At 41.8% G+C, this 23826-nt stretch overlaps 1 protein-coding gene across 7 annotated transcripts in view; it reads left to right on the top strand.

Annotated features, from left to right (window-relative positions):
* TAF1 (TATA-box binding protein associated factor 1) overlaps nucleotides 1-23720 on the top strand; it is a 31563-nt gene extending 7843 nt beyond the window's left edge. For 3 of the 7 annotated variants that reach the window (XM_062007044.1, XM_062007041.1, XM_062007046.1), the window contains 31 exons: nucleotides 129-296; nucleotides 797-924; nucleotides 1034-1141; nucleotides 2812-2985; nucleotides 3088-3261; nucleotides 3346-3450; nucleotides 3969-4169; nucleotides 5023-5164; nucleotides 5544-5674; nucleotides 6206-6286; nucleotides 6957-7106; nucleotides 7270-7389; nucleotides 7565-7740; nucleotides 8415-8656; nucleotides 10034-10241; nucleotides 11024-11189; nucleotides 11346-11557; nucleotides 11785-11893; nucleotides 12088-12186; nucleotides 13008-13185; nucleotides 14121-14188; nucleotides 14576-14698; nucleotides 15818-15910; nucleotides 15986-16070; nucleotides 16593-16660; nucleotides 16742-16858; nucleotides 19617-19742; nucleotides 20834-20932; nucleotides 21207-21357; nucleotides 22082-22259; nucleotides 23333-23720. In XM_062007044.1, the coding sequence (XP_061863028.1) occupies nucleotides 129-296; nucleotides 797-924; nucleotides 1034-1141; nucleotides 2812-2985; nucleotides 3088-3261; nucleotides 3346-3450; nucleotides 3969-4169; nucleotides 5023-5164; nucleotides 5544-5674; nucleotides 6206-6286; nucleotides 6957-7106; nucleotides 7270-7389; nucleotides 7565-7740; nucleotides 8415-8656; nucleotides 10034-10241; nucleotides 11024-11189; nucleotides 11346-11557; nucleotides 11785-11893; nucleotides 12088-12186; nucleotides 13008-13185; nucleotides 14121-14188; nucleotides 14576-14698; nucleotides 15818-15910; nucleotides 15986-16070; nucleotides 16593-16660; nucleotides 16742-16858; nucleotides 19617-19742; nucleotides 20834-20932; nucleotides 21207-21357; nucleotides 22082-22259; nucleotides 23333-23549 (4397 nt within the window). In that variant the 3' untranslated portion in view covers nucleotides 23550-23720. The remainder of the gene's footprint in view (nucleotides 1-128; nucleotides 297-796; nucleotides 925-1033; nucleotides 1142-2811; nucleotides 2986-3087; nucleotides 3262-3345; nucleotides 3451-3968; nucleotides 4170-5022; nucleotides 5165-5543; nucleotides 5675-6205; nucleotides 6287-6956; nucleotides 7107-7269; nucleotides 7390-7564; nucleotides 7741-8414; nucleotides 8657-10033; nucleotides 10242-11023; nucleotides 11190-11345; nucleotides 11558-11784; nucleotides 11894-12087; nucleotides 12187-13007; nucleotides 13186-14120; nucleotides 14189-14575; nucleotides 14699-15817; nucleotides 15911-15985; nucleotides 16071-16592; nucleotides 16661-16741; nucleotides 16859-19616; nucleotides 19743-20833; nucleotides 20933-21206; nucleotides 21358-22081; nucleotides 22260-23332) is intronic. The other 4 variants (XM_062007047.1, XM_062007043.1, XM_062007042.1 and 1 more) reach the window with 3 other exon arrangements.
* Nucleotides 23721-23826: the final 106 nt, after the last annotated feature.

The raw sequence follows: 23826 nt of genomic DNA, 5'->3' as shown, positions 1-23826 counted from the left end.
TGCTGCCTCAGAAAGCCCTGAAAGATGGGGAAGGTTGAGGGAATATGATGTGGGGATAAGCTCAGAAATGTTTTTCTGCCAAGACAGCGTATAAAACTCTCAAGGATGCCACTTTATGTTTGTTGCAGTTTCCCTGGATGAAGACAAGCCCTGGTACTCTATTTTCCCAATTGATAATGAAGAGTTAGTGTATGGCCGTTGGGAGGACAATATCATCTGGGATGATCAGGCAATGGAAACCTACTTGGATCCTCCTGTCTTAACACTTGATCCAAATGATGAAAACATAATTCTAGGTATGTTTATGATATGCAGAAATATGACTCAAATGGGAAAAGACAAGTGGAAATGGAAGCAAGGATTTGCATTAATCAAAGCCTAAATGGATTATTAATATATGTAGTTGGGAAACTACATATATTGGCACTCCTATTGCCTTGACTCAACTCCTTACAGTGGCAGAAGAGATGCTATTTCTTGTATTTTCCTAGGTTATGTAACTGATAAGTTTAGTGTTGAGCAGTGAATCCCCCAAGCAGTCCCCACAGTCACCCTCCTCCCACTCACATCTGCTCACTGCTGAAGGCAGAGTTTTAAGCATGGAGCTTTTCTGTTTGTTGAGCTTGTTTCATATAACCTATATGGAGGAAAAGGGGGAGAAGTATGGGACAGTCACCCTAGAAACTGAACATAAGACTACAATATCTGGACCAAACTGCATCTCATTTAGTGGTTGTGAATGCTGAAAAGGGAACCCTAGGCTGAGTGCCCTATGGTGTGATTGCTGTCTTCTCAGAAATTCCTGATGAAAAAGAAGAAATGACTTTGAACTCTCCATCCAAGGAGAACAAGAAAGAATCTTCTCTAAAGAAGAGTCGAATCCTGTTGGGAAAAACAGGTGTCATCAAGGAAGAACCACAGCAGGTTGGCATAAGCTTTAGCATCTCGCAGGTTGGCAAGGACATGGAAGGAGGGATTTGTTTTCTTCCTTCTTTCTTTGTGACACCTGTCTCTGTTTTTAAAATTTAATTAGAACATGTCTCAACCAGAGGTGAAAGATCCCTGGAACCTCTCCAATGATGAGTTTTACTACCCCAAACAGCAGGGACTTCGAGGGACCTTTGGAGGCAACATCATTCAGGTAGGCACAGAAGTATTAGCTAGAGAGTGAGAGATAGAGTGTCTTGGAAGAAGGTTTCTAGCTGAGAGTATAATTTAGGATTTGTAGTAAAACAGAATCTATGTTACAGCACATCAGTTAGGTGTTGATGAGAGAGGTTTTTAATGCTCTTTGATTACAATTATTAGAAAGGAGTTTGAACAACTTTTCTTAATTGCCCCATTGAACTGAGGTTAAGGTGCTAGGTCTTGCTGTATCATACTTGCCATCCTTTTTTTTGCGTGTCTCTGAAGCAGCAGTGGGAGAAGGGGAAAGTGGTGCAGCTAGTCAAAAGGTGAGGCTGTGCTTTTGGGCTATTAGTGTGTGTTTTAATCTGGATATTATAAAAATCATTTAGATTATGAATCAGAACTACTGTTTGCTGGGCCTAGGTGAGGAGGTGATTCTTTTTCCTCCTTCATTATGGTATTCAGGGGCATCTAAAAAGTTACCTGATTCCAGCCTCTTCTGTAAAGGGAAAAAGAGATGTAATTCTAAATGCACTTCTCTCACACTGATGGGAAATGGCTTTGCATGCTGTTAGGATTGAAGCCCAGCTGGGCACAAAACACTGTGCAGCTGCTTACTCACTCTTTCTCTGTCATCCTGTGTGATGAGATGGGGAAGAGAAAAAGTAACCAAGGGCCTCACAAACCCCACAAGAACACCAATCGTGGTCCCAGGCAAAACATACAGGACTACATGACATGAGAAATAAACCAAAATCAATTTAATCCACCAGCAACCAAAAGCAGAATAAACAGAAAACAAAACAGAGTAAGATGATGGGAAAAATATAACCAGCCCTTCAAGACCTCCTTCCCCCCACCCCTCTGCTCCTCCTGAGCTCAACTCCCTGCTCTACCTCAGTGCTGCAGCAGGCCGGGAGTGGGGATGCGGTCAGTCACCACAGATGGTCTCTGCCGCTCCTTCCTCCTTAGGGGAGGAGGACTCCTCACATTCTTTCCCTGTTCCAGCATGAGATCCCTGCCATAGGATGCTGTCCTTCACAAACCAATCTGATGTGAATCCTTTCCTGGGGCTGCAGCTCCTCACTGACTCCTCCCATGTGAGTCTTCTCCATGGCCATCCCTCTTCCAGGCGTATTTTTCTCCTGCCATCTCTCCACAGGCTGCAGGGGGGGAGTCCTCCCTGCCTTCCTTACTGACTTCAGTGTCCACATGGTTGTTTTTTTCTCATCCCACTCCTTCTACCTCTTCCTCCCACTGCAAATGTATTGAATAGTGGTTGCAGAGGTGCCATGTTGGGCCCAGTCTTTGCCTGACGTCAGTCTGACCGAGAGCCAGGGGAAGTTTTGAACAGCTGCTTACAGGGGCCACCACTGCAGCCTCTACCCCATAACCAAAAAGAACAAAGGCAGGACATATACTCCTAGTTAATGAAAAAAAACGCTCTCATTTGGTACTATTTGAAATAGTAACATTCAAGTTATCTCTGTACAGAAATGAAAGACACAGCCCTGAGCACTTTTGATTGAAAGACAACATGTACAAGTGAATTTCAATGCACTGGTATTTCTGCTAGCAGACCTAAAAATATGACTAATCCATAAGGATTGGCAGGATAGGAGGATGATGTTGGTTTTAAGATGATTGGCATCGTTCTTAGCAGATGTTTTGTTCCTGTGTTAGCACTCTATCCCAGCAGTGGAACTTCGCCAGCCATTCTTTCCCACCCACATGGGTCCTATGAAGCTCCGACAATTTCATCGGCCTCCCCTGAAGAAATACTCCTTTGGTGCCTTGTCGCAGCCAGGGCCCCACGCTGTGCAACCTTTGCTGAAGCACATAAAAAAGAAAGCCAAGGTACAGTTGTTTTCCTCTGACTGATGTCTGTTGTGGCTCCATTAGCACTGCGAAAGCTGTTTGGTGTCCTGTTTTCCTAACACTGTCTTTTCCCCGGCCCAGATGAGAGAGCAGGAGCGTCAGGCTTCTGGCGGGGGTGAGATGTTCTTCATGCGCACGCCACAGGACTTAACTGGCAAGGACGGAGATCTCATTCTTGCTGAATACAGTGAGGAAAATGCCCCTTTAATGATGCAGGTTGGCATGGCTACAAAGATTAAAAACTACTACAAAAGGGTGAGTATGCAGGTTTTGTTGTTGGACAGGGAGTTTCTTGCGCCTCTCTGCGAGTGCTAACCACATCTTCATTGCACATTGCAGAAACCTGGAAAAGATCCTGGAGCTCCAGACTGTAAATATGGAGAAACTGTGTATTGTCACACCTCTCCATTCCTGGGTTCTCTGCATCCAGGCCAGTTACTGCAGGTAAGAAGAGCAAGCATAAGTAGGTAGTGAAGTTGAATGTGGAGTCATAGAATGTTTCATGCCCTGTTTAATGAGGCATAAGTATTATTCAGCTTCCAAAGGAAACCAGATTCCATTTTATTTCCAGTTTAAGTCTATTTGCTGATAGTAATTCAGTTCTTGGCTTTAAAAAAATCACCAAACTGTTGCCTGTTTTTAAAACTGTTATGGGAATTGCAATCTTTGCTGTGTAATGGCATTGGAAATACTGTCAGAGAGCACTGAGTGGAAGGCCAAAGCTGCTTGAGTGTTGATGAGCTTGGTAAATAGCTGTTGAAGGGGACAGAAGACATGGTTATTTTCTGTGTAAGCAAGAACATTCTGACTGCATGTGTCCACACATTGGGACAGAAGTGACATTGTGCCACCGAAACCATCGGCTGGGTTTTGCTGGGGCTTTGTCTTTCAGATTTTTTCGTAGATTGAGTTACTGAAAATTGGATCAAAACTTAACTGTCAAACTTTGTTTCTCTTCTCAGGCATTTGAAAACAACCTTTTCCGGGCCCCCATCTATTTGCATAAGATGCCTGAAACGGATTTCCTCATTATCCGGACGCGTCAGGGCTATTATGTTCGGGAGCTGGTGGATATTTTTGTTGTTGGGCAGGAGTGTCCACTTTATGAAGTACCTGGTCCCAACTCGAAACGAGCCAACACCCATATTAGAGATTTCCTACAGGTATGTGATAAGAGACAGTTTGGGGACCTGAGGGGATCTTTGGAGAAAGCCCAGAGTGTAGGCATGGGCCTCACATAGACAGTCTTGGTACAGGAAGCACATTGCACTGCTGTGGCTCCCGTTGTTGTTGTTTTGGGTTTGTTGTGAGGTGAGAGCAGTACAAGGGTTGGGTAGTAACCATACAGACCATTTTAACTGCCATTTAACCAACAATTTGCAGCAGGCTGCTTCTCTTTACTCACATCCTATCTGATAAGTGTGTAATAGAAACTTCATTAGCCAAAAGAAGTGGTTATATGATTATATAGAAGTATAATAAACTGAAGAAATGAGAAAGACCTTTGAAGTGGTTGTCCTGGATACAATAACAATTACATGGGCTTTACCAAGAGGCAATTAAGGGATCTTGCTGCAGTCCTGTTATCGTGGAATTAGTTAATTAATAGGTCTCTGTTGAGTTCCTAGACCTTGAGGTAGTCAAGCTTTGGGCCTGGCACTGACCATTCAAACAAATATCCCCAAATTTACATTTTGGAGACTATTGCAGTAATTCAGTGTCAGTTGAGATATTTGCAGAGCAGGAAAATCCCTGCTGTTCCCAGAGGTCAAGTTTCTGTATTAAACAGTGAACATTTCTAATGTCACCGTGCAAAGTTGCAAGACAATTTTTGTTTTCCTTCTCAAAAATAGACTTGGAAATGGCTTGGGAAACTTTACTAAGTAAATTTATAAGAGACAACGGGTTTGAAGCGGGAACTCTGCAGTAATCACTGGAAGCAGTGTTATCTATAGTGGCCTCCCAGAGTTGTTGTGTTCTTTTCTTCAGACATCACAAGGGAGTATTGTTTTGTAGGTTTTTATCTATCGCCTATTCTGGAAAAGCAGAGACAGGCCCCGCAGGATCCGCATGGAGGATATCAAGAAGGCTTTTCCCTCCCACTCCGAGAGCAGCATCCGAAAGCGGCTGAAGCTTTGCGCGGATTTCAAACGCACAGGTACTGAGAGACTTCCTGTGGCTCATGTTTAGTTTGTTGTCAATCAGGACTCCCAGGTCTCTCTCCTGGAGCTGCTCTCCAGCAGGTCACCCCCGGCCTGTCCTGGTGCTTAATAATGTTTTTGAAATGTAGTTTCTGCCTTGAATGAACACAGATACATGAGAGTTTGCTGGTACATCAGGCACTGAGATAGGGGGCACTGATTTAGGCAAATGCACAATGAAAAAAACCTATCACTTCTGGAGTTCTAAGTGTCACACATCTGTCATACTTTTGCCAGCATTGCAGCAAGGTACCAAATCTTGAAATACAGTTAGGATTATGATGGCATCTGACCTTTGTGGGAAACTGCTCAGTGTTTGGTCTGTGTGTTTTTCAGGGATGGACTCAAATTGGTGGGTTTTAAAGCCAGATTTCAGATTGCCAACAGAGGAAGAGATCAGAGCAATGGTATCCCCGGAACAGTGCTGTGCTTATTACAGCATGATTGCAGCTGAGCAACGGCTGAAGGTAAATGCTCTTTGTAGGCCATAAGGCACATGACTGACAGGTCGTCCTGTGAAAGGCAGGGCTAGGTCATACCTTCTGCCTAAAGCTGGTTTTGTTATCAAGTAGGCACATTAAACACCCTGTCACTGGACAACTTGCTGAGATTTCTGCTATATAAAAAGGGAGTTAAAGTTCTTAGAGAGACATCGCATTCTTGCCACCTATTATTTGGATATTGAGGTAGCTATGCTCACAGGGAGCAAAGGGAAGCTACAAGAAAGGGCTTAGATTTCTACTTGGAGCTCTACAGAAGAAAGTATGTGGCTGAGAGAGAGACTGGTTAAGTCAAGTGCAGTATTAGTTATAGATTTGTCAAAATACTGGTCAGTTTGATGCCTATGATACTGTAGGTCATAGTGTATCGTGCAAACAGCTGTCTGTGGAAGTGTGCTTGTTCAGCATGAATCTTCACACAAGATTAATAATATGCTTCTAGCTCTCCAGTAATCTTTTTAAGTAAGTTCTCATTTTTTTCCTGATATTTCTCTACAGGATGCAGGTTATGGGGAGAAATCATTTTTTGCACCTGAAGAGGAGAATGAAGAGGATTTCCAAATGAAGATTGATGATGAGGTACTGCCAGAGTGATGCATGAGCCTGCACACCAATATAGAAATCTGCACAGAAGGAGAGATAAAGGACATCATATTTCAAGTAGGATTCAGTAGATCAAATTTCTTGTGACTTTCCTGGCAACTCTGCTGCCAAGCTTATGCCTGTGTTTGGAGGTCAGCACAGGGCTCTGAAGGTGATCAGGGCACTGGAGCATCTTCCTTATGAGGAAAAGCTGTGAGACCTGGGGATGTTCAGCCTGGAGAAGAGACTGAGGGGGGGATCTCCTCAACACTTACAAGTACTTAAAGTTTTTATGTCAGAAGGATGGGGTGACATTTTTTCTGTAGTGTCCAGTGACAGGACAAAGGGCAATGGACACAAGTTGGAACTCAGAAAGTTCCACTTAAACACAAGGAGAAACTCCTTTGGTGCTGAGATGAAGGAGCCCTGGCCCAGGCTGCCCAGGGAGGGTGTGGAGGCTCCTGCTCTGGAGGTTTCCAAACCCGCCTGGACATGTTCCTGTGCCACCCTGAGCGAGGAGACCCTACTTTAGCTCTAGGTTGGACTAGATGATCTCTAGAGGTCCCTTCCAACCCCACCATTCTGTGATTCTAAGAATCCAAAGTAAAAAGTTTGGAGTCTTTGATGGTAGCAGAAATGTGAGGGCTGTTTCTGTTCTTGCTTACAGGTCCGCACAGCTCCATGGAACACCACACGAGCCTTCATTGCTGCTATGAAGGGCAAGTGTCTCCTAGAAGTGACTGGTGTAGCAGATCCTACTGGTTGTGGTGAAGGTTTTTCATATGTGAAGATTCCAAACAAACCAACTCAGCAGAAGGTATAGTTCCCAAGGTTGGGCTGGACAAGGAGCAATAACTGGAAAGTCATATGAGAGAAATGGAGTAAACATAGGACATAGCAGGAAGAGGAAATGTCAGAAGGTGAACCTAGAAAAGACTGTTACATGATGACATTTATAGGCTGTGTCTTCCTCTGAACAGGATGATAAAGAACCTCAGCCAGTGAAGAAGACAGTGACTGGGACAGATGCTGATCTGCGCAGACTTTCTCTCAAAAATGCCAAACAGCTTTTGCGTAAATTTGGCGTGCCTGAAGAGGAGGTGAGTGTGAACCTGGAGCATGTTGCAGTTGTCTTCTAATGGATTCAGCAGCTGATGGTGGAAGGGATACATCTCTGCTCTCACCTTGTGTGGAAATAAGTTGAACTCCACAGTCAGCTGTAGGTCCCAGCTGTAGGTCTCTAAAGCCATTTCTAGCCTGTCTTCCTCTTTCCAGATCAAGAAACTGTCCCGGTGGGAAGTGATTGATGTGGTACGTACGATGTCTACGGAGCAGGCTCGCTCAGGGGAAGGTCCTATGAGCAAATTTGCACGTGGGTCTCGCTTTTCTGTGGCAGAACATCAGGAGAGATACAAAGAGGAGTGTCAACGCATCTTCGATTTGCAGAATAAGTAAGTTCTTATCTTCTGTGTACAGCCTTTGACCACCACCCTGTCCCCACCTTTTAAAGTCCAAAACTAGATGTGCCTGAGGCTCACTGATATGTGCTCCTATAGATGTGAATTCAACTTCTTGGGCCTTCAAAATACAGCACTGAGAGCACTTTGGCTGTTAAAGGTTGGCTTCAGTGTCTTGTCACAGATGTTTTGGAGGGGTAAAAGAAGTTGCATAGCCTACCATGTATAAAGGCATGACAGACTGCACTGTTCCACAGATCAGTAGTTCTCCACCCTATTTTCTTTTTTTTTGTTTTGGGAACAGCAGTTTGTCACCTCTGGGGTAGCAGCAACCAATTCTGTCCCCTACTCTTGAGTCCTGCCAGAAGAATTCATGCATTATTCCTTGTTGCGGCCTAAGACCTGAGAGTAGGGAGGGACCATGGTACTGTTGATGATGGAAAGATCAACTTGTTTGAGAAGATTGACTAGCAATTGACCTTTGGGCATAAGGATTGCAAGAGGACTGAGAAGGGAATATATTATGCCTATTCTTGCAGTAGTGATTTACAACATTAGTTTTCAAACCTTCATGTTGGTTTTACCTCTGAATTTCTGGGAAGGTAACAGCCTGACTGAGTTTTTTTTGCATGGGGAATAACTGACTTTCAAGGTGCTTCCTGTTTCAGAGTTCTAGAATCCACTGAGATCCTGTCAACAGACACAGATAGCAGCTCAGCTGAAGACAGTGACTTTGAAGAGATGGGAAAGAATATTGAGAACATGCTACAGAACAAGAAAACTAGTTCTCAGCTCTCTCGGGAAAGAGAGGAGCAGGAACGAAAGGAATTGCAAAGGATGCTTCTGGGAGAAGACAATGGCAATGACAAAGAGAAGGGCAAAAAGGACAGGAGAGACAAAAAGGGGCTGTGTAAGTAATTGCAACCACCAGGACGTACCTGGGAAGGGATGCAGAATTTTGTGTGAAGCTGCAAAGTGTTCTAATAGGGCCTCTCAGGAGAGTGTGGATTCCTTACAGGGAGAATATATAGATGTGCTTATCTGGGCCTTCTTCCTTCTTCTGAGTAGTTACTGGTTGAAAATCCATTTGAAGTGTTTTCTGTGACCCATAGATTTGCTTATTTTGAAATGTGACCTTACTCTGGTATTTATTTAGATATTACCTGCTGCTTTAAGTTTCCCTTTTCTGGAGGGAGTGTAGGGTGGGATTTTTTTGCGAAGGTTTCTCAAGATGTGATCACAAATAGTTCCTGCAACCAGCTTACAATACTCCAATTGAATCCTGTGTGTAAGCACAGCTATGTATGTGAAACAGATAAGCACAGTATGTAGGCTGATAACAGTGTCTGTTTTACTGTGTGCTGTAGCAATGTGTTTGGGAGGAAATAGGGCAGCTGCCAGGTTTGGATCTCTTAGAGACTTGTTTATTTTTTAAGTGCATTCCATCAGAGAACTTGACAGGACCCTAACAAGCAGGTAAAAAAAGAATTGGACTTGTGAATGAGCTTGTGTCTGCATGACAATGTTCATGTCCACTGTTACCTGTTGCTTATGTGTGAGCAAAATTGACCTGTGCTGCATCTGTTCCTGATGGAAATTGGAATAAATCACTAAATAATTAGTGGAATAATTTAGTCAGGAATATGTGAAAGATTTGCTGATGATTGTTGCCTTACGAAAAGATATCCAGTGTTATTTTAAACAAAATCTCTCAACTACAATAACTGATTGTGCTGAAAAGATTCTGTGGTCACACAAGGCAAGGCCAGCTCACTGGTTCTAACACTAGTTGGAGACCTGGAGAATTGTTGACCTGCAGTTTCTGCCAGACCTCCATAGCATTAATCTAAACCACTGTAACTAAGCAATCTGTAGGGTCACGTTGCAGTTGCCTTACAGGTTGCACTTAGGCACGTGTGGATCCTTGTTGACTGCAGCTTTTCCTTCTGGCTTTATAATTCACGTGGATAATTCAGTAGCTTCTGTTTGGTTCAGATTGCTGCATGTCATGATAAGAGAACACAGGTTAAGGGAAAGACTTCTATTGCTTATGTTCTTTTGAATTTGTGTCTTGGAAGCTTTTAAGCCAAAACTACCTGCTGTATTTAGAATCACAGAATGGTAGGAGTTGGAAGGGACCTTTAGAGATCATCTAGTCCAACCTCCCTGCAGAAGCAGATCAACCTAGATCAGGTTACATAGGAATGTGACCTGATCAATTAATCAATTATGTTCCTGTAGTGCGAAAGAATTGAAAAGTAAACAAAAAAACCTCTTGTCTCATCAGCTTCAGGAGCCTCAGCAAACTCTCACAAAGATGATGACACTGCCTCTGTCACCAGCCTTAATTCCTCTGCGACGGGCCGCCGCCTCAAAATCTATCGCACGTTTAGAGATGAGGATGGGAAGGAATACGTGAGGTGTGAGACTGTCCGGAAGCCCGCTGTTATCGATGCCTACTGCCGGATCCGCACCACCAAGGATGAGGAGTTCATGTGAGACAGAGGATTTTTTTCCTCTTTTTTTTGGGGTTGTTTTTTGATTCTTTTACCTTTCCCTGTTGACTGTTTCATTCTATTATCAGTATGAAAATATGTAGCCCTTGTGGGACCACATCTGGAATATTGTGTCCAGTTCTGGGCCCCTCAGTTCAAGAAAGATGGGGAGGTGCTGGAGGGAGTTCAGCGCAAACCCACGAAGATGATGGAGTGGAGCATCTCCCTTGTGATGAAAGGCTGAGGGAACTGGGGCTCTTTAGCTTGGAGAAGACTGAGGGGTGACCTCATTAAAGATGGGTGTCAGGAGGATGGAGTCAGGCTGTTCTCAGTGATATCCATTGATAGGACAAGGGGCAATGGGTACAAGCTGGAACAGAAGAGGTTCCAAAGAAACACAAGGACAAACTTCTTCCCTGTTGAGGTGAGGGAGCACTGGCAGGGTCTGCCCGGATAGGCTATGGAGTCTCATCCTCTGGAGACATTCAAACCCACCTGGATGAGTTCCTGTGTGACCTGCTCTAGGTGGTCCTGCTCTGGCAGGGGGGTTGAACTAAATGATTTTTCAAGGTCTCTTCCAGCCCTTGAGATTCTGTGGTTCTGTGTAACTGAGTGTAGAAGTTTGGCACTGTAATTGTGTGGAGGGCAGGATTTAATCACTGTCCATTTGGAGGGTATTACGAATTTTGTGCAGTGACTGATGGGGCAGAAGACTACCTGGTAGATCTTCAACTCAAATGAAAAACTTGTGTGTTTTGTTTTGCTCCCCCCTTGCTCCCCAGACGAAAGTTTGCTCTGTTTGACGAGCAGCACCGTGAGGAAATGCGGAAGGAGCGGCGCAGGATCCAGGAGCAGTTACGGAGATTAAAACGGAACCAAGAAAAAGAGAAACTCAAAGGCCCTCCAGAAAAGAAGCCCAAGAAAATGAAAGAGCGTCCAGACTTGAAAGTAAGCATATCCATATGTAAAGCATGCTAACATGTCTTAGGTTTTGGAGAACGCTAGTGATGTTCCAAAGGTCTCACTAGGGAATTTCAATGTGAGTTTTCCTCTAAACTAGAAGCCCGTGTATTAATTCTGATCTGTCATCTTCTATTTTTGCAGCTAAAATGTGGAGCATGTGGTGCAATTGGACACATGAGGACTAATAAGTTCTGCCCTCTTTACTACCAAACAAATGCTCCACCTTCTAATCCTGTTGCGATGACAGAGGAGCAGGAGGAAGAGCTGGAAAAAACAGTCATTCACAATGATAATGAAGAACTCATCAAAGTAGAAGGAACAAAAATTGTCTTGGGAAAACAACTGATTGAGAGGTAAGGCAAGAAGCAGAGATACTGATGGTTTTAGAGCTTAGTGCTGAATACTCATGTGTATGTTAATCACAGATATGAAGTGACAGGGCTTTACAGAGACTGTAACTATGGTATTTCAATTCTGTTTGATGTTATGGCAGATGGGACCAGAGCCAATACTGGGGGACCAATGGTCTTGGTTCACAAGAGGGCTGGAAAAAGTATTCCACTGTTTTGTTTTTCCCTAGTGCAGATGAAGTTCGCAGGAAATCACTGGTCCTCAAGTTCCCTAAACAGCAGCTCCCTCCGAAGAAGAAGCGGCGAGTCGGGACAACTGTTCACTGTGACTATCTCAATGTGAGTGAAGGTGTTACTGAGCTGAGTGCAGCATCTCTATTTACGTTTATTCTGACTGCTCAGTTTCTTTACTACTCCTGTGGATCATCCACAAGCAACACAAATACCTGCCCAGTAAAACTCTCGAGGGTTTCTCTGGGTAAATGTTTTGCATCTTGGAACTGCCTTAATTTTTCTGCCTCTGATTTCTTCAGCGTCCTCATAAATCCATCCACCGACGGCGAACAGATCCCATGGTGACGCTGTCATCCATCTTGGAGGGCATCATCAATGACATAAGAGATCTCCCTAACGTAAGTTGAAGCCAAGAGACCAAAAACCTGTGCCTTAAACGGTGTATTTGAGGTAGGTTATGTGTTGGACACCAAAGCTAGGCTAGGCTTTTCTCAGGTGTGTGCCACCTCTTTCCCCTCGAGTCTCCTTCTCTGGAGACATTCAAGCCCACCTGGACAAGTTCAAGGATGACTTACTCTAGGTTGTCCTGCTCTGGCAGGGAGGTTGGACTGGATGAGCTCTTGAGGTCCCTTCCAACCCATATGACTCGGACAATTTCAGCGTTCCTCTCAGCTCAGGATCTCTTGGAGATGAAACCATCCAAATCGGGAAATAATGCATACTTCTGGATAGATTTGTATTCAAAGCATGGGATATGTGTGGGTTTGGGGTTTTTGTCCGTGCTTTTTTCCTTTTCTTTTTTAAAAAAAAGGGTGCCTGACACTCAATGTAGCAATGTGGAACACTTCTGTATGTGAGGCACTGGAGGTGATGCTGAACTTCACTGTTTCTGGCCATATTATACCAGAAACTTGGAAAAATCAAAAGCTTAAATGGCAGACTTGAGTTGCTTCAATTTCTTGACTGTAGTGCTGCATAACCAAAAAATACCATCTGAGACTTCTTTGTGAGATTTTTCTTCTCATAATGGTATTAAAGAACATACTGTAGAAGAAAGTGGTGGCCATCACAGAGCTGACCTTAGCTTATTTTCCCTGGTACATTTAACCAGCTGATTGTGTGAAGGTTTTGTATGTTGGTGCCTATTCAAGCGTGGAAGTTAAATGAGTTGTGCTAGTACTGTGTTAATACGTATTCATGTTTTTCTTTTCATCCTCAGACATACCCCTTTCATACTCCTGTAAATCCAAAAGTTGTTAAAGATTACTATAAGATTATTACTCGGCCCATGGATTTACAAACCCTGCGTGAAAACGTTCGTAAGCGGCAGTACCCGTCCCGAGAAGAGTTCAGAGAACATCTGGAACTCATTGTTAAGAACAGTGCAACATACAATGGTAGGTTATTAATAACACAGGGAAACTGTTTCTGCTAATGTGTTGTGCATCTCTGAGATGAGGATGGTGAAAATAACAGAAAAGCAGAATAAATTCACTGTCAGATGGCAACAGTAAACATACGTTTTCCCACATATACCTGGAGGAGTCAGGGAGAGTGTGGAGGCTCCTTCTTTGGAGGTCTTCAAAACCCACCTAGATGTGTCCCTGTGTGACCTGATCTAGGTGGACCTGCTTCAGCAGGAGTGTTAGACTAAATGGTCTCTAAAGGTCTCTTACAACCCCTACCATTCTGTGATTCTGTGATTAAAGTTCATGTGCTGATTCATAAATAAGAAGTGAACCCTAGCATTTAACAATAACTGAATGATGATCTAGGTGGACCTGCTTCTGCAGGGAGGTTGGGCTAGATGATCTCTAAAGGTCCCTTCCAACCCTACCATTCAGTGATTCTATGACTGTGCTGTAGTAACTGAAGTGCAAGTATGGACCTGTCAGTGACTGAAAACATGGGTGCATGTATTAAGGCAAACTGCACTGAAGCAGTGTCCTGCATATCCCCTTCATATAGAGTGATGCTAAGCCAAATGTTGTTTTCAGTAGAATACATTGTAAATGTCCTCCTTTACTTTCAGACATGGCTTGCTGAGGAGATACTTTCTCAATATTATTCTTTAGTGAATGACTCTTTCAACACAGATAGGAATAGTTCACCAGAAGGGTGACTATTTGCTACAAAATAACCTTTTCTCATATAAAATCCATATTAAACTTCAGTAATTGTGCGTATTACGAATATACTTGAGGATATACTCCCAACTGGTCTAGAAATACGATCAGCAATGCTTTAGGAGTAAGGATTAAGTCATATTGTGACATAATTAGCCTTTTTAATCAGGCTGGATTATCTCACTGAACTTGCTGTGTGTTTTCAGGGCCAAAGCACTCGCTGACACAGATATCTCAGTCCATGCTCGACCTGTGTGATGAAAAGCTAAAAGAGGCAAGTCTTGTGAATGAGTTGTGATGAAAGTGGAGAGGGAGGAATGGTCAGAGGTGATTGAGGAGTTGGAGGATAAATAACATGAATAAGCAAAACAAAAGGCATTAAGGAAAGTAGAAGAGTCAGAGAACTTCTCTCCCAGCTTGGGGTGTATTTGAATTTTTACAATGTTAATGGTTTAATTGGAGTCTTTTTCAAACAACAGATGCTTGTTTGTTACTCTAGTTACTTTATCTTGTGTGTAGGCTTATATATAGGTGGTTATCCCCACTTATCAACAAGTATCTTCCTCAAAAATTGAATGGGAGTCACTTTGGGACAGAATATCCTGATATGAACAGTTATTAATCTAGAGCTAGCCACTGATGTTCCTTACTTTTATTGCAGAAGGAAGATAAACTGGCTCGATTAGAAAAAGCAATTAATCCCCTCCTGGATGATGATGATCAAGTGGCCTTTTCCTTCATTTTGGATAACATTGTCACTCAAAAGATGATGGCAGTTCCAGATGTATGTAGCTTGAGTGTGTGTGTGATGTGCAAAATGTGCTGATTTATATTCCTGTGGCTGTGTATTTACATTGTGGTTGTTAAGGCACTGGAAAGAAAAGGGGGGGGAAAAAAAAGGAGAGTGCTCTGTCAGGAGCTTGTGTGTGATTTTCTGACTGGCACAGACACCCCCTTTGCTGAAGCAAAGGTCCAAAAGTGAAGACTGAGTTCCATCAGTTTTTCTTGCTGGTCTCACTCCTGAATAGTGCCTGTGTCAAGTTGCAATTAGGATGAAGTTGCTGAATTTCATAAAGCATGGTCATTATAAAACATACTCTTCTCCTGCTGTTACGAACACTTACTTTAGTAGATCTCAAAGCACCCTGCAAAGGTAGTTTTCAGATGCAAGCAAAACACAAGCTGGTTTCTAATTGATCATGCTTACCCAGTGTTGGACTAGTTAATATTAACAAAACTCCACCTTTAAGCTTACCAAATAAAACTGTACAGGTAAGGATTTCGGTGTCACTTATCTATAATGTATGGTGTCTGAATGGAACATGGAACAAGAGTCTGTAGGGGTTAGACTGAATGAGAAAGGGTTTAATGCCTGTGCTCTTTAGACTTCATTGGTTCCATTCTCTCTGGTCACCAATTTCTTATTTCTGATGTTCAGAAACAGAGTTTTCCTATGCTGTCACACCATGATGAACCATTAAGTTGGTGGGTATATATATATGTGTATATGTATATATATATATATAGCCCCCACTGTGAGATCAGACCTAGCTTTATATTCTTTGTCTATTGTACAAGCAATGAGTGCTCTTGCTTGACACAGCAGTTGTGGAGGAAACAGTGACATTAAACAGAGAAGTTCTTTGTATGGCTATTTGCGTTACATGTTCCTGCTGTCTAACAGGCATCAACAGGCCTACTTAAAAACCGAACCAGTAGATCTTTTTTTCCTGTGTCACTCTTGAAGCTAAATGATTGGATTCAAGGTGCCTTGTGATAAATATTTCCCCTGTATTTTTTAAGTGTTAATCCATTCTGGAGACTTGCTTTGTGAAGTTTTTAGCTCAAACGGTAGAAATTCTACACAGAAGCTTTCTAAACTTGTCTGTTTTCTTTCCTTCAGTCTTGGCCATTTCATCATCCAGTTAACAAAAAGTTTGTTCCCGACTACTACAAGGTGATTGCTAATCCAATGGACCTGGAGACTATCCGCAAGGTGTGTAGCTTGAAGTGAAAAGCCACTTGAGAGATGTTTAGACTTTATTACTTACTGGGTGACAATCTCTTCCAGAATATCTCCAAACACAAATACCAGAACAGAGAGATTTTCCTGGATGATGTTAACCTCATCCTTGCCAACAGCATTAAGTATAATGGTAGGTGGTGAAAATAAGGCTTTAGCTGCCTTCTGTACTTAAGTTACTACATCTAGGTGCCTGTTCTGTAGTGCTGTCCAAGTCTGAAGTTGTGAAACCTGAGCTTGATTGTTGCTTTAGTTTCCTGCTGAGAAAACGGATGCTTAAACAGTGATGTTTTCACTGTCACATGGTGTTTTATTTACCATCTTGTTCACAATCATACAGTTATATTTGGGGAGGATTTTCTACTTGTTCACTACTCATCTCTGCTTCGGTGATTTGTTTCTGGGACTTTTCTTGAGATTGACAGGGTGCAACCTTCCTGTCTCCTAAATAATACTTTTAATGTTGGAACAAATTGGCTGCTCTTTATTAGCTGAATATGAACCTGCTTTATATCTCCACTTAGATCAGAAGGTGTTGGGGTTTAGGGACCTATATAATGAAAACTGTACAACCAAAACCAGTCTGTCTGTCTGTCTGAGCAGCTGGAACTGAGCAAATGTCAGGATGTATAAAGAGATCTGGTTTTTATTGCAGGGCCAGACAGCCAGTACACAAAAACAGCCCAGGAGATTGTAAACATCTGTTATCAGACTTTAGCTGAGGTATGTGGACAACTCTACTGTAATATTTTTATACATTTCAGCTTTCTGTTCTGCAATCTTAGCAGACTTCTTTGTTTTTAGTATGATGAGCACCTGACTCAACTTGAGAGAGACATCTCTACTGCCAAGGAAGCAGCACTAGAGGAGGCAGATCTGGAAAGTCTTGATCCTATGACACCTGGTCCCTACACTCCACAGGCAAGTGACCAAAGCAGTTTTCACTTCCTTTCTTTTAGTTTCAGTCTTCTGGACGATTGATCCAGAAGTGCCTCTTCCACTGTTCTCCATCTGTCTGCAGTTTCTGGTTTAGTATCTTGTTGCATGCTGTACTAACAGCTGTTTTGAAAAAAAATAAATATGAGAAGCTGTTATGAGGCTTCAGAGAGTGAGATACCTAAGACAAAGAAGGTAATTTCCCAAGCAGCTTGCAAAACTGGTCCCAAGATGATCGGTGTTCAGTCAGGTACAACTGAATGTTGGTTGCAAATTCAAAGACTGTGCAAATGTGGCACTTAGACACCCTCAGAAGGCAGACAGTGAAAAGGTAAGGAGGATATGAAGAAAACATCAATACTGTAGTGCTGAGAAGCAGCCAGAGAACTGTTTGGTGGGGGAGTATTGTTGAAGAGGCTTATTGCTATGAGCAAAGAAACTGCCTAATATGGTCAGTGAAGTGTGACTGCTGGGATTCTTTACATTTATTTGCTTTCTAATGGAAGTAACATTTTTTACTCGTCATTATTACTTCATAGCAAACAATTTTGTGTGTCAGTTACTCTGTGTGTGTTACAGATGAAGTTGGAAGCATAATTTATAGTGAAGATTGTATGACAGACTTGCTTCTTTAGTGTTTACAGTTTGGCAAAGTTTTATCAGCTGTTTAGATTTCTTTTTTAAAAAAAAGAAGGCTTCTGGCCTCAGGCTGTTTGGAGTCTTTTCAAATAACATAAGTTATAACTTGGTGTGAATGCCAAGTTCATTCCTGAAAAACAGAATTGCGTTTGGAATTTTCCTGATAGATTAGGTAATGGTTTAGGAAATGTTACCCTAGTGTCTGAGAGATGCCTTGTGTTTATCTGGAAAAACTGATGAAATTCCTACAGCTTGGGAAAGATTTCTCTGCTAATAACTGAATGATCAAAATTCTAATGTCATATACCCAGTGTAGGAAGACAGGGAAAGTTTTCTCTGCAGTTGCTCATCCCAACTGTTGACTAATATTTTTTCTACTCTGTGCAAGTGTGATGGGATTACATCTGAAGAGTTGCATGTAATTTTAGTAAAATCAGCAGAAAAGAGGGGTTTGAAGTTCAAAAAAGATCTAAGATCCTATAAAGATTATTCTTAAGAGAAAAAAAATGACTTTTAAATGAATTTGGGTAATGAACTTGTGAAGATGGTGTGGCTGGAGCCAGGATAGCAGGCTACAATTAATTCTGGGGTAATATTTAACACCATTTGTCTTCCCCCACAAAAAAACTCCACACCAAAATGTAACATTTTAGGAAGCTAGAACTTGCTAGGAATTCGATATAGAATTCAATGTGGTGGATTCCTGGTAATGGGAAGTGTCAGGCTGCAAGGAAGTCTTTGGTGCTGAATTGTTGAAACTGTCTGTTGACGCTGATGGATCTATGATCTGTCTATCTTCAGGGAAGATTAGATGGAATCAAGGATGATCCCAGTACCTTAGAGAATGAGGTTACTTCTCTGATGCTTTCCTTCCCAAGAGCACTGTTACATGTCCTGGTTTTTTTCCAAGTTGGTGATCAGGAGGGAGGCTTAAGTAGCAAAATGCTGATTAGTTGTCTGCTCCTTCTCTGTCCTTGCCAAAGGAGAGAGCTTCCCTTGAATTTGTCCCCTGAAGGCCACTCCTTCCCTCTATTTCTTGGCTGGAGGTACACTCCCACTTCCCACACTGGTGGGATGTGGTGGGTCTGGTGATGGTTGCTTGGCTTTAGTTCCCATTATTTCAAATGCAGTTATGATGACTAATATTTATCTGTCCGTATATATCTTCAGGAGTGTGACTCCAGGATATAAAAAGCAAAACCAGCAAGTAGCGAGCTGTCTGTGGTTTATATGCCTGTTTAAATTCTTAGGAAGCCTGTTTTGTCTATTGAATGGTATTGCTGCTGCTCTTCAACACTTTCAGGATTGAAAGTGTTGATGATAGATAAACTGTGTATTAGAAGGGCATTTTATCAAACCCCTGATCTGTAGTTGCTCATTAACTCTTCAGAGATCAAATAGCATGCAAACTTCAGATTGGCTTTTAAAACACTTTATCCAAACAGCTCTTTTTTTTTCTTGTTTTTATCAGCTTTAGAGACTATTGAGACAGTGATTTACATAGATTAAAAGTTGAAGGTTTGCTATTTCATATGTGATAAACTTTTTCCAGTTGTGATAGTAGCATTTGTGGTTGCAACACCATTTCCATTGTAGGAATGGAAATTAAAAAGGCCATGCTGAGTCAAACCAAAGGTTGATGTAATAAATATTCTGTCTCTGTCAGGGACCAGAAGTAAGTGGATGCAAACATACAGTCGTCCTTCTCACAGTGAATCCTCTCTGCTTCTGGGAATTGCCTGGGACTATTTTATTTATGAGCTGCAGAGAGGCCTGTTCCCTATAAATTGATCTAATCCTTTTGGAGTCCATTTACAATGTTGGCCTCTCTCTGTAGGACTGACTGCACATACTGACTCCTGTTTTAAAACCTGCTATTTGGCAAACTTCATACCTGAGGTTTTGAGCCATTGCATTTTGCCATATTTGTTCTTTAAGAATAAATACCTTATTTGGATTAAACAGTGTTTAATAATATTAACACCCTTACCAAAATGCATTTTGCATTTAGTCCTGAAATCCCAGTCTTGCCTCTCAAGATACTGTTCTAGTCTCAGTTCAGTGCCTGAGAATGTTATGTCTCCTGTTTCCACATATACTTTAGCCACCTGATTTGTATGATGCCAACACTTCCCTCAGTATGTCATATGATGCTTCAGTCTATCAAGATGAGAGCAATTTGTCTGCTATGGACACTCCTACCACTACCCCAGAGAAGCGAGAAACTCAGGTCAGAATCCTCCATTTTTTCATGTGGTTGGAGAGTTGGGTTGTATAAAAAATCACTGAGGCAATTACTTTTTAGGAAACAGGTGACAAAGATCAGCAGTCTTCCCAAGCAGAGAATCCATGTCTAAAGTTATACAGTTTCCTTTGTTTTGACTGCTCTTGAGGGGAAAATGAAAAAACTAAAAGAGCACTGGGAATTGAAACACTGCAACACAATAAGAGAATCAAAAGCTGCAAAAGAATCTGCTTAAGACCAGATATTTGTTTGCTTCACTACTTCTGAGAGTAGAAACCTGGTGACTCATGCTACAAAGGGCTAATATGCAATCCCTGTTGATTCTGAATAGGGAAATGGTGAAGTATGTTCTACAGGTGTAGAAGATGATAGGTTATTATGGTGCACGTTAGCTTATTATGGTTCCATCCAGTGACTATTAGAAGCTGTACAAACATGCAGAAAGAGATGGTTGCCACTATAGATACCTTGTAATTGTGAAACAAACAAGACAGGTTAAAGGTGTGAACTCATTACAGTAACCATAGAATATTTTTTTCTTAGTCTTTATTCTGTATTAACCCCAAAAACTTACTTTTGTATTGTGGCTGGCTGTAGCTGGAATTGGAAGTCTTCAAGCTCTCTATAGACTTTCAGTTTGTAGTCTTTGGGACAGAATCTGTGTGTCTTCTCTACCTTGGACTCATGGTGACTGAAGGAAGAACAGGAGAGAGAAGGGCAGAATATTGCTATCTGCTTTTAAACTCTTCAGTGAAAATAAGCACTTTTTAAGATCTAGTGGTATTTCTCAGAAATAGCTAGGTGAACAAAGAACTCTGGTTCTGTGAGGCTGGAGATTCCCTTTTCAAGGATGAGTACATCTGGATAAAAGCGTGTGGAGATTGTGCACGCTCTGATCTTGGTGCACAGAAATAAAGGATCTGTGCCCTGAGAGTGATACACATATATTTTTCTTTTTGTCTTTTCCCCCCTGTACTTCTGCACGGATCATTACAGTCCAGATGTCAGTCATTCCCTTTGGTTTATATCCAGTAGTGCCCTCCTCAATGGTATTGCTATTTGTGTTCCCCATTCAGATGCGCCAGGGGCGAGGTAGGCTGGGCGAGGAAGACTCTGACGTAGATATTGAAGGGTTTGATGAGGATGATGATGGGAAACCTAAGACTCCAGCCCCAGTGAGTATATTTTCAGAAATCCCAGCCACAGTCTACATGTTGACTTGCATACCTTGTGGTGGAAGTCTCCATAGTGTAAAGGGTTGTCTGCTGTGTCTGTCATTGAAAGACAGGAGTATTCATAGCAGTAGCTAGACTCTTAAATGAAGTTTTAACACGAAATGAGTGAATACTTCAGAATGAACAGTGTGGTAAATAATAGACATAGGCTGAAAGGGGCAGCAGTAGTTTATATGTTGTTTGATCTTCACTATCCCTGTTCTGTATGACCTAGGAAGTGGAAGATGCAGATGGTGACCTTGCTGATGAAGAGGAAGGATCAGCCCAGCAGCCCCAGGCCAGTGTCCTCTATGAAGATTTGCTTATGTCAGATGGAGAAGACGATGATGATGGAAGTGATGAAGAAGGAGATAATCCTTTCTCATGTAGGTGTCCCTTCTTATTATAAAAGGTTGAATAGGAACTGGTTATTCACAAACCCTCTCGTGTCCATCACAAAAACATACAGTGGAGACAGCACAGAGCAAAAACTGGGATGTGTAGGCCAGGTGGTCTAGGAGTCAAAAAGGAAGAGACACCAGAGGGCAAGCTGAAAATACTGGATGATTGTAAATGGAACTGAAAACAAAGTGGAATAGGAATGCTGTAAGTACAGGCACAAAAAAAGCACCCCAGAGTTAAGATAAGATCTGGTCAAGTGTATTTCATGAAGTGAAACTGCAAATGGTTCTGAAGAGGCTGTGACTCTGGTTGGGTGTGCAGAGCCAGGAATGGACAGCTTAGGAAAAGCACAGCAATTATTTTGATATGAAGCACTGTGGTCATTGTTACCATGAATCGAAAGAGGTGTCTGGAGATTCTTCAGACAAGGTTCTAGTAGTATTTAGTGATAGCTTCTGGAAATTAGGGGGAATTAGTCAGACAAGCAAATAAGGCTTTTTTGAGTAATGATGGTAATGAGATTGCTTTTGAATAACATCAGAGTTGAGCAGTCAGTAAGTGGTAGCACCTCCCAGATACCTTTTCTGCTACCTTGTGGAAATGCTACTTTGTATACATTCCTTACAGTAAATATTGTAGCCTTTGAACAAAGACAATGGGTATTTAACAGAACTATTGATTTGTGACCAAAGCTTGGTTTTCACCCAGCTATCCAACTGAGTGAGAGTGGCAGTGATTCAGATGTGGAGCCTAATGCAGTGAGACCTAAACAACCTCATGTTCTTCAAGAGAACACACGAATGGGCATGGACAACGAGGAAAGCATGATGTCTTATGAAGGAGATGGTGGGGAGACATCTCATGTTATGGAGGACAGTAATATCAGGTAACTACAGCTGAGATTCTTGCTAAAATAATTCTCATAAACAAAATCCCTTTTCTTAAAGATTTCTGAAGTGTTTATCATAAAACAATGAATACTATCTCATGTTTTCTCTGGTTTTAGTGTTCCAACCAGAATTGCCATAATTGCAATTTACTACTTATCAACAGAAATTGAAGTTGGCTGATAAAAGTTAGTTCAATTAAAAAATATGTTCTTGTAAGTTACATGATTTCTCATACATATAGGCTTTTGAAGGCAGGACAAATCATGGAATCACTGAATGGTAGGGGTTAGAAGGGACCTTTAGAGATCGTTTAGTCCAATTCCTCTGCCAAAGTAGGTCCCACCTAGATCAGGTTTTTCTAAGTTAGCTCAGAAACTACACAATGCTTTTGAAGTTAAAAGGTTGTTGTTTGTTTTTTACTTGAAGGGAAACTTTTTAGTTGAAATCCAGTAGAATAGGAACATGGATATTCTGTATTTTGGAATGGATTCCAGTATTAGAAAATGACAAGTACAGCACTATCAGCTTTATGTTTTTTGCACTCATTTGAGAGAATACTGACCTTTCATCTCTGCCCATTTTGGGCATTAATGCTAATATATTAGCATTAGATTCTCTGTTCTTTTTCTACTCATGGAATTCAGTCCCTTAATGCTATTATAGATATCTGCATAATAAATTACTATGAGCTATGCTGGGTCAGGCAAATGGTTGTTCCAGCCCAGTACTTTGACAATAGTAAGCAGAAAATGCTAGAGAAGGTGGTGAGAATGGGCTGTCTTACCTTTTTCTGTCTGCAGTAAAGGTGACAGATAGAAGGTTTTGGTCTGAGCTGTTTTTCCTGCCCTGAGTACATGAGAGTGGGATGGGGACACTGGTAGACAATTGTTTCATCAGAACTACTTTTAATTTAAGAAGCTATCGCTTGACAGAATTGAAGTGCATAGTGGTTCTGAGTGTTTCACAAGGCCTTCAAGCCCAGGGAACAGTTACAGGAGTTAAATACTGAATTGTCAGTATCAGCAGATGATTGGAAATGATGATACAGTGAGTATCTTCTTTCTTGTAGTTATGGCAGCTACGAAGAACCAGACCCAAAATCCAACACAAGAGATACTAGTTTCAGCAGTATTGGAGGATATGAGATCTCAGAAGAAGAGGAAGAGGAAGAACAGCAGCGCTGTGGGCCAAGTGTATTAAGTCAGGTCCATCTGTCTGAGGATGAGGAAGACAGTGAAGACTTCCATTCCATTGCGGGAGACAGTGACCTGGACTCAGATGAATAAAGTACTTATCTGGAGATGGTTTTTCTGGGCTACTTTTAGCTCCTTAACGTCTCTTGTCCTACTTTGGTATAAGGAAACAGTGTTAGTGTGAATTGTGTTAAGAAGTAGTTCTTTTTTTTTAATATAATATTTAAATACACGTTATGTCATTGAATAAATGGTGAAAAATAAGCTTCAGAGCATCATCCTGTGAAGTTTCGGGTTGTTGTAGCCTGTACTAGTTCCAGAATCCAGATGAACATCCAGATTTGTTCTTCAGTCTTCACAGACTGAAATA

This window comes from Colius striatus, chromosome 13 (genome assembly GCF_028858725.1).
Source record: "Colius striatus isolate bColStr4 chromosome 13, bColStr4.1.hap1, whole genome shotgun sequence".
NCBI classification, from domain to species: Eukaryota; Metazoa; Chordata; class Aves; order Coliiformes; family Coliidae; genus Colius; species Colius striatus.
This window is presented reverse-complemented; position numbering and strand designations above follow the sequence as displayed.